This window comes from Nansenia antarctica (genome assembly GCF_963989245.1).
Source record: "Nansenia antarctica genome assembly, chromosome: 14".
Classification (NCBI taxonomy): Eukaryota; Metazoa; Chordata; class Actinopteri; order Argentiniformes; family Microstomatidae; genus Nansenia; species Nansenia antarctica.
The window spans coordinates 30,474,639-30,484,639 of record NC_137684.1 but is presented as its reverse complement, the minus strand read 5'-3'; the positions used below and the strand labels follow the sequence as shown (position 1 = coordinate 30,484,639).

General features: G+C 43.7%; 1 protein-coding gene across 1 annotated transcript in view; it reads right to left on the bottom strand.

Annotated features, from left to right (window-relative positions):
* The window catches only part of LOC308170132 (F-actin-capping protein subunit alpha-2), a 24,529-nt gene extending 15,546 nt beyond the window's left edge, over positions 1 to 8,983 (bottom strand). The window contains exon 1 of the mRNA XM_080544880.1: positions 8,939 to 8,983. Within this exon, the coding sequence (XP_080401006.1) occupies positions 8,939 to 8,977 (39 nt within the window). The 5' untranslated portion in view covers positions 8,978 to 8,983. The remainder of the gene's footprint in view (positions 1 to 8,938) is intronic.
* Between the last annotated feature and the right edge of the window lie 1,018 nt (positions 8,984 to 10,001).

Here is a 10,001-nt window from a genome sequence, read left to right as displayed (position 1 = left end):
GCTACGTGACGTTTCAACTCTTTTTTGGTCATTTTTGCAACAAAGAAAATACAAATCACAGCGTAAAGGAATTTCTGATCCAAGAAAAGGCTCATAGGTTATATCAGTTAACCTCATACACCGCTGCCACATGACTCATACACAGGGTTCCTACAAGTTTCAACAAGTCAAATTTAAGACCTTTTTTTAGACCTCATTGAATAGAATTTTGGACCTATTAGCGACGCCATATGATGCCTATGAGCCTTTTGTCATCCTCGAGGTGATGAAATTAGGGATTTCACTGCCATACAGACAAACAAGGAAGCGAATTGGCATTTCTTTGGGTTCCAGCTTGATTCATTTCCACGTAAATAGATGTGGTCGGACTGATTTCCTTGCAGGATCTAATTTTTAAGACCTAACACCTAATTAGACCTTTTTAGACCGAATAACTGAAATGTAAAGACCTTTTTTAGGCCTTATAACCCGGATTGCTGGATTTTAGACTTAAAGGCTTTTTAAGACCAGCGCGGGAACCCTGCATCCAAAGAGTCCCCATAACATCATAACAACGTGGAGGACGAAACATCTATCCTACTCGGGCTAAATAAAAGTCTGATTTGATGAAAATTGAGTAGGACTCTACTGCCAGTGAGCCAGTCTCCTTTCAACAGCTGTGTCCTTCTAAAATAAATGCTCTGGTCTAGGCGGCTTAATCACTATAATATCATTATTACTTGGCTGGCTTTAATAGAGTGACATGATACATTCGTTGGGCGTAAATAAAAACTGTGCGGCACTTCATAAGGACTGTACTGGCCAGCAGCACAGTAGAACAGCTGTCTAACAGGAGACAATGCAGGACCTCTTTAGTGGCCCCCGCCCAAGCACACAAAGATGTGTGGATAGCAACTCTATACAGGGTTCCCACACCTTCTGAAACATCACATTCAAGCACCTTTCAAGGACTTTCAAGACTCAATTCCCTCAAATTCAAGGACCCAACACGGCATAGTTTGAGACAGACCTAGATGAGACTTTATATAATAGGAACTATCCGCTCACAGACAACAATTAAAAAGAGAGGCTTGAATGTGTGAACACTAGATGGTCTCTTGCCTTCTCTACCACAGCACAGCAAAACAATATATTGTGAAATGTGTGTTAAGTTACTGTGTTAAGTTAAGCAATGTGACTTATCTACTATAATTACGTAAAAACTTTATTTTTTGGGGAGAGAGAGAGAGAGAGGGGAATTCAAGCACTTTCAATGACCCATGTCTATTTTCACAAACTTCTAAGGCCTTGATTTCTTTTGCTCAAATTCACAAACTTTCAAGGATTTCAAGGACCCGTGGGAACCCTGTCTATGGTATATAGGCCTGAATAGCGCTTGGCCTTTCAACGTGACCCATAAACTCCTTCTAGGCAACACCTATCCTGATTCCTATCAGATCTGTGAACAGCAAAGTCATGAGGATTCAATAAAATTGGCTAAGGGTGGAAATGGAACAGGAACGTCTTTGATCGTAGGGAGAAAAAGCGTCTATGTGGTTTAGGCGCAGTGTTCGGACAATGTGTCTCAGGAGGTAGAGCCGCTGTCTAATGATCGCAAGGTTGGCAGATCGGCGGTTCGAGCCCCGGCTGGCCACATGTCGAAGTGTCCTTGGGCAAGACACTGAACCCCAAAATTGCTCCCAGTGAGCGGGCCGGCGCCTTGCATGGTAGCTTGCCGCCATTGGTGTGTGAATGTGTGTGTGAATGGGTGAATGAGAGGCCGTTGTAAAGCGCTTTGGATAAAGGCGCTATGTAAGTGCAGTCTGTTTACCATTAGAGGTAATTTCAGGGGTGTTGTTGCCATAACCTAGAACCCGCCCCTGAAAACAGCCTCAATTGGTTTGTAAACACTGGTGTCGCATTGCTTTAAAAAACATTGCTATAACCCTTAAAACACCGCAAGCGTCAACCTCAGCGATGTGTGTGCGTTTCATTTCGGTTCGCTACTAAACTCAGCTACTAACTACCAACGCGATGGTAGCAAACAAGAGTGTTTTGATTAAGAGTGATTTTTCTCCGGCATTTTGGTTTGAACATTCAAATAAGCTTTTGATCTTCTTCAACTATTTTCAGATTTCAATGTAATGTAATTTTCAGATTTCAAAGCTTACAAAAGTTACAATCTGCACTTTCATAATCTGTTAAAAAAAAACATCAGACCCTGTCACATATTTAATTTGTTACAGTCAGAATGTGAGGAACAGCTGCTGAAAATAAAACATGTTTTCAAAGTCGCTGTTAGAACTGTAATGGTGTACTGGTGTCGGTACTCGGTATCGGCAAGTATCCAAATGTACTTGGTCTGGTATCTGTCCATCCATAATATCTGGGCCAAGGTCCAAACAGAAGAGTGGGACAAGGCAGCCTGGAGGCTGTCAGAACTGCAGAGTCACTACCCATCTTCCGTCGTAGACTGAAGACCTCCATCTCTTCAGGTTACACCTTAACTGCTCCTCCTGAGACATCTACTGCCCCCCAGCACTGCGTCTCCTGAAGACACCCGCTTTTCCCCTTTACTGTGTCCCCTATGACTTCTACTGCCCCCCTTGTACTGTTTCTCTGTTTCTCCAGTGTCTAAAATCTATGTCTATCAATGGCCCCGGGCCTGAGCTGGATTACTCTTCCTGCTACGACTGGTCAAATGCATTGATTGTAAGCCGCTTTGGAATAAGGCGTCTGCTAAATGCCAAACATGTAAATGTAAATGGAGGCTAACCGAGCTCCGTGACATGGGGCACAGGTCCACAGGTGTGAAGTTGCACCTGTCACCACTGCGGACCAGGCCTAAGGCAACAAGGGAGGGAATTTGACTGCCCTGCAATTGGGACTCTCCTTTTAATTTGACTTCCAATGCCCATAACACCCACACCCACACCCACCCACACACACACACACACACACACACACACACGTTCAAAGCTTTTTAATGTATTTTAACAACGATTAAATCGTTTGAAGTGTATCGACTAACCCTAACAGCAGTAGGTAGGGAGAGGAAATTGGCAATTATCGAGGAAGAGGTGAACAATCTTCCGTTACTGTTCCGTTCTGACGACCTGGCTGTTTGGTGTGAGGGAGCTGGGGCGGCTGTGTGCAAATCACACCACATCTTGTAAGCGTTAGGTTTGGCTCGCACCCATTATTACCCACTCCACACACAACGAGGCAGGCACACAGACACACTTAGGTCATTTCACAGAAACATGATGAACAGAAAGGCTGATAGTCCTTGTTGTTGTGACTGGACTGAGAAAGAGGTTGTTGTTGTTGTTGTTCTTGCCATTCTAACCGTGGTGGACATTGTCTTCCATTCCAAACATGGGCGTTCATCTTGTAGGCCTGTTTCATTTATGGTTTGGCCATCATACAACGAGGCCCCATTCTTGTTTCTAATCATACAGAGCCACCATCATGATCAGGACAAACCCACTCATGCAAGTCGTGCACACAAACATAGGCTACGTGCACACCCCAAGCACATCTGTACGCGAAAAAAACAACACACACTTACGCACGTCCGCAAATGTAGCCTAAACGCACACATGCTGTGTGAAATATTCATACAATCAGACACAAAGTCTCCCCCCCTCCAAGACCACAGTCTTTGTAATCTCCTAGACAGACACCAGCTGGGCCCCCCCCCCCCCCCCATCTTCCTCCAGTGTGGCTGTGTGCCCCCACATCCAGACTCTTAGGAGCACCTCTTATTCAAAATAAGGCACACCACCACAGCTCCAGCGGAACCAATCTTTTAATCCCAAAATCAACACCTCTTTATCAGGACACCGGCAGATCCGAAAACCACGGGAAGGGGGGAAGGTAAATCTGGCCTCCAGGCATTTTAGGTAAAAGACTGCATTATCACGGCTCTGCAAGGGGTTTTTAAATCCTCTTTTCTGGCAACTCTCCATCTCAATACTTACTGAATAGAATGTGAATACTCGCCTTGAGAGATCTTCCAGAAAGGAAGGCGGTGTACAGTCTTAAAAGCTGCACAGGGGCCCCACTGTTGAAGCCACAGGGCAGCTGTAGGCAGAATGAATAATCCAAGATCAGACTGTCTGCCTGTCTGCTGCCTCTTAGGTTTACCTGCTGTTACCTGCTTGCCATCACCAGCTCAGTGGCCTTGTGGTTAGAGTGTCCGTCCGCCCTGGGATTGGGAGGTAATGAGTTCGATCCCCGGCCGAGTCGTACCATAGACTATAAAAATGGTACCCGATGCCTCCCTGCTTGGCACTCGGCATTGAGGGTTGGATTGGGGGGTAAGACCCTGTGACATGCCAGCATCATGTCCAGGGGTGGACTTTGTGACAACCCTCTCACGAGGACCAGGGGAAAATGCACACATCCGAGCTAGAGAGACTTATTGGCATATTTATTCCTAACGTAAGAGGGGCAACACTGCCCACTCAAAAGAACGGCACAGCCTCTGTTTTTGGTTATTGGTGTTTACCCAGCCCGGTACACCACTTTACGAGGGCTTTGCACTTGCCGACAATAAACAGATCTCGGGGAGAAACAACAAAATGGGTGAATTGTTTATACTGTATGTAGTCCTAGGCTAGGCCTCTTTCACATCTGTTTGCAGACTGAATGCATTGCAGCAGCGAAGGGGCTGTGCCTCTCTGCCTCTCTCTCCGCCATATTCCCCAGCTCTGTCATCGGGTAAACACGTACAGACAGGAGAAGTATTCCTCAGGCATCACATTCTTCACAAAACATGCAAACAAGGACCAGAGCAGCTGAGCGTGTCTGGAGGAAGACAGATGTGTTCATAGATGGGAGGGTTTGGAAAATGTAGCCTACTCATTTTCATACTTTCTTACCTTCCTGACAAAATACCCCAGGTATCCAGTAATACTCTGTTCTTAGTCAATTTTAAAATCCAACATTTTCACACCCACACCAAGCCCTGGCAGCACATCACCCCCACCCTCATTCACCTCCACTGGCTCCTGGTCAAGTCCCGCATCTCATACAAAATCCTCCTCCTCACCTACAAATCCCTCCACAATGTGCCCCCCAGTAGCTACCTACTGTACTCCCTTCCCGTAACCTGCGGTCCGCTGACATGGGCCTGCTGTCCACCCCCCCGCACCAACCTACGGACCTTTGGGGACAGAGCCTTCAGCGTGGCTGCACCTACCTACCTGGAACTCTCTCCCCATAGTGATCCGCAACGCCCCACCATGGACTCCTTCAAATCAGCCCTTAAAACCCACCTGTTCACCAAGGCCTTTGGCCCCTAGTCACTGTTTCTGTTTTGCTTTGTTTGTTTTCTGTTTTGTTTGTCTGACCACTCCCTTTAGAATTGTAAAGCATCCTTGGGTTTGATGAAAGGCGCTACAGAAATTGAAGTTATTATTATTATTATTATTAGGTCTGGCCATTATTTCTTCTCCATTCCCTGAGTGCTCAGGTGAAAAGGTTTATTGTAACAGTTGGTGTTGCCTATTAGCCTATTATTATTTTATTTGTTTGTAATTTTCCTTCATTTCTACACCTCTGTGGCCACCGTGATGGGAGACAACCATGGCTCAACATTGATAACGGATTGAATAACGAAATGTATTTTTTCAAAAGAACATCAAATTAATTAAACATCACTGAAGGCATTTACTAATAGTATGAACGGTAGAACACAAAATATTTCGATTTAGTAACAAACTACAAAGAAATTGAGTTCTTACGGTATTGAAAATCATACCAATCTGAATGATATTAGAAAATATCCTATATACCATCCCAACCGTGATTGGTGGTTCAGAGGTGGAGGCGTGTCAAAGTGCTTTTCTGTTTGGCACTGTAGCTAGAAAAACTCGGGATAGTGAGCAATGTCTACTTACAGTATCAATGGAAAACTGATATGGTGAAAGATAAGACCTTTCATCCATAAAAATAGAAAATGTCAACAAAGCAAAACTCATCAGCAGATGTCATCCTGGCACGTGCAATTATCAAATAAACTATTGATAAGGCACCCATCTCCCATGGACCTATCGCAAAGCCACGCCCCCTTTGAAAACTCGGACAAACAAACAAGGCTTCACTGACAGTGACTGACCGACCGTGATTGAATGACATTCAATGACTCACAATGGCGAGAGTTGGCAAATTTCTGATTTACCACAGCAAGTAGGCTAATAGACATGTATTTTAAAGATGACAAGAATATTTAGTCTAGAAGCTTTTCACCATCAGATATTAGCGAGATGCTTGTCAGAGTTTTCTGCCTGTAGTGACTTTTGCTGTGATATGATAGGTCCATTAGCCAGTTTAACAGTAACACTCAAGTTCCCAGTTGCAAGCTAAGCAATGTTAACTGTTGAAAGCTTAAAGAGCCAATGAAAGCTATAGGACATGTGATCTGGCTGAGGAGGTGGGAACGTTGACACCCAGCAGCCTGGGTTGTTATGCCAGCTGTTTCAAAAATATGCTGAATACGGGGCGGGGGGTAGCCTAGAGGTTAGATTGGCCGGTCGCTGGTTCGATCCCCGCCTCCGGAGGGAGCTGCATGTGCCCTTGAGCAAGGCACGTAAGCCCTAATTGCTCCAGGGGCAGCGGAGACTATGGCTCGAGCAAAAAATACCAAATTCCAACAAATGACTGACAAGTTCATTGCACATTCTTCACAAACAGTCTTCTTCTTCACTTTTCTCTTCTGAAAAAAGGAGATGTACGCACTAGAGTTGTAAGTCACAGAGGTGGTAGGCCTGCAGGGCATTTGAAGGAAACATGGCTTGTCGTCGACTCTTCCCACTTTTAAATAATTTAAAGATTAGCCTAGCATCAAAACCAAGAGAGAGAGGGTCCTCTCCATCTTTCCAAAATACCACAGCGATGTTGATACTTGAAAGAGCTGAACATTTAAACATCACCTCCCCCCTGAGAGACAATTATCAGGGACTTGTGAGCAAAGATCAGTAGAAAAAACAACTGTAAACATGGTTCTGCTTGTCTCTAGCGAGCTTTCAGGAGACAAGATAACAAGACAGTCAGTGTCATCAAAACAGACCAGATAAACATATCTGGACCTCTGATAAGTGTCCACTGGATGGAACTGTCAACACAACTGAGGCACCAGGCTACTGCTGGGGGGGTTGCTCAAGTATGTGAGGGAAATACCAACAAAATAAATACCCAAATACAACTAACCTGTCTGTCAAATACAACTAACCTGTCTGTCAAATACAACTAACCTGTATTAGATACAACTAACCTGTCTGTCTGTAAAGCCTGTAGGCTGTTATCTGACATGATGCAGCACAGAGAGGGTATTACATAGTGAGGAGTGCAGCTAATACCACATGATGGTTTATGGGCAGGTTTGGAAAACGTTACTAACATTGCGACGTTGTGCGCAGACGTACACCCAACTACTTTAATTAAACAGTTAACCAACAGCTATTAGTTATTAAACAGTTAACTAACAGCTATTAGTTATTAAACAGTTAACCAACAGCTATTCGTTTTTAAACAGTTAACTAACAGCTATTAGTAACAGATTTTAGTTATTAAACAGTTAACTAACAGCTATTAGTTATTAAACAGTTAACCAACAGCTATTCGTTTTTAGACAGTTAACTAACACTGTTAGTAACATATTTTAGTTATTAAACAGTTAACCACAGCTAGTTAACTAATATAAACACATATGAGGGTTAGGGAGCCACACCCATCTTGTCAACATCCAAACAAACTTAAGACGTCAAAGTGTTTGAGGAGCAAATTCGTTGAAAGCTTAAAGATGAGATGTACTTATGAAGCTGAACTAAGTCATTTAATTAATTTAGGGTTGGTTAATTATGTAATATAATATATCATATATCCTCCCTTTTAAGGAAGTGAGTGAGATGTTGTGGAGGGGGGCCCGCCCCTCTGTTGTTAGCTAGCTAGCTTCCCTGTTTCCTGCCAACCAAAGCATCAACAATGAAACTATTTACTATTTATCTCGTCAATTATAGATTATAGATGATAGATAACACAATAACGGTACACTTACACACATCAACGTTGTTGTAGCAACACTATAAGTGAATAAGGCGGTGGCTGTTTTAACTGAGCTAGCTACACACAGCTAGCCTCCCTCACACAGACACTGGGCTGGTCACTAAGCAACACATCTTTACCTCAGAGAAACGTTGGAACAGAGGTGTGATGTGTCAGTTTATACAACAGATAGTTCCGAGTTCATCAGAAGTCATCTGATTGGACGAGAGGCTGAACATTCCATAGAGTGCTGATTGATTGATATACATTATAACAGCACTGGGACTTTTAACTAACTGATATGATATGTATGTATCACTCCGCCCCGCCGCACAGACGTTCTATGTTCTAAACGACCGTTATTTAGACTTTAGAATGTTGGTGTTCGGGTTGCTAGGCAACAGTCCATTTGAACGTTCTGTTGTGGAACTATTTGTTTTGTTTGTTTATGATTAAAAATAAACAAACAAATCATAATATGCTGTCAGCTACAGACAGGCAGACACAGCTACTAGCCTCCCTCACGACACTGTCTGTCACTGGGCTGGTCACAACACAAAGCGACACATCTTTACATCTTTACACCCAAATTAAACGAGCAAAGCGTTGGAAAAGAGGGTGATATGTTAGTTTTGGGGGTTGTTGATTGTCTAATATGCTCCTGTGTGATGTGGTTCCTAATTTAGACTAGAGTCAGGACCGTACAAGGAGAGTCTCACTTTTCAGATTCGCTAAACGAGCAGGAAGTTGAGCTAAAAATAATCCTGCCTGCTAAACCGCCCTGCTTTGGTGCTTTGGTGCTTTCCTGCACACAGATCTGTCCACAGATCACCATAGACTCGCATGCATGCCGACAGGTATATCCCCTGTCTTACAATGCACCGTTTGGATGATTAAAAAGCCATCTTACCTTCTCCTCATCAGATAACTGCTCCTCATGATCCGCCATCTTTTCTTCCGCTTGTCTAAATCCACGTGTGACGTCACCATAGGGGTGGACACTGGTGTTGGTACTCAGGGCTGCCAAGTCTCACGCAATCACCGTGAGACACACGCATTTCAACCAGTTCTCACGCCGCAACTACTGATACACTACTGGAACACTACTGGTGCACTACCTACACTACTGGTACACTAGTGGATTTACCTGTTCTAACTATCACTTAGACCTATCAGGGTGATTTTATGCCATCTTAGAGTCTAGAAAAGCGCTATATATGTCTAATGTATTATTATTATTATTATTATATTACACACATTGCTATTTGAGGACATCTATTACACATACGGTAAAGTGTATATTTGCCAGTTGCTGTACCTTTTTTATGAATTGACATTTATTCATTAATAATTGGTAGGCCAGTGTGTTAGTTTATGTTTTGTTTGGGAATTTTCTTGTATCTTCTTGTGATTTTGTGGAAGTTTTTTTTCCTTTTTTTTTCTTTCCTAACACCAGGGGAGCCACCCCTCCTAAATGTCGTTGTTTGGTACCTGTACTGTAGCAATGACAATAAAGACCATTCATTCATTCAATAAGTAAGTGTATTCTATGGTTGCTACTGTATCATGTATGCTCCATTTGACCACACTAGAGGGCGCTCTAACCCCTTATTGTGGACAGTTCTTGCTTGAGAAGTTATGTGAGAATGTGTGTCACTAGTGTATGAGTCATTCACATTCATGCTGTCAAGTAAATAGATAACATGTAACACAACACTTAACACAACACAAGAGAGGGAAAGAGAATCTAGGCTCTTGTTCACCTGAGCGGTTTCTCCAGTCTGGTGTGTTAGTCAGAACAGTGGGGGTCAAAGGTCAGGTCATTCAGTGGGTTTTACTGGCATTCCGTCCGCTCCTCGCTGAGCTCGTCAAGTTAGTTTGATGTGGTTATTATGAGGTGTCGGCAGCTACAGGGGGGGGGGGGGGGCGCACCTCAGGCAGCTACAGGGGGGGGGGGGGTCGCACCTCAGTGC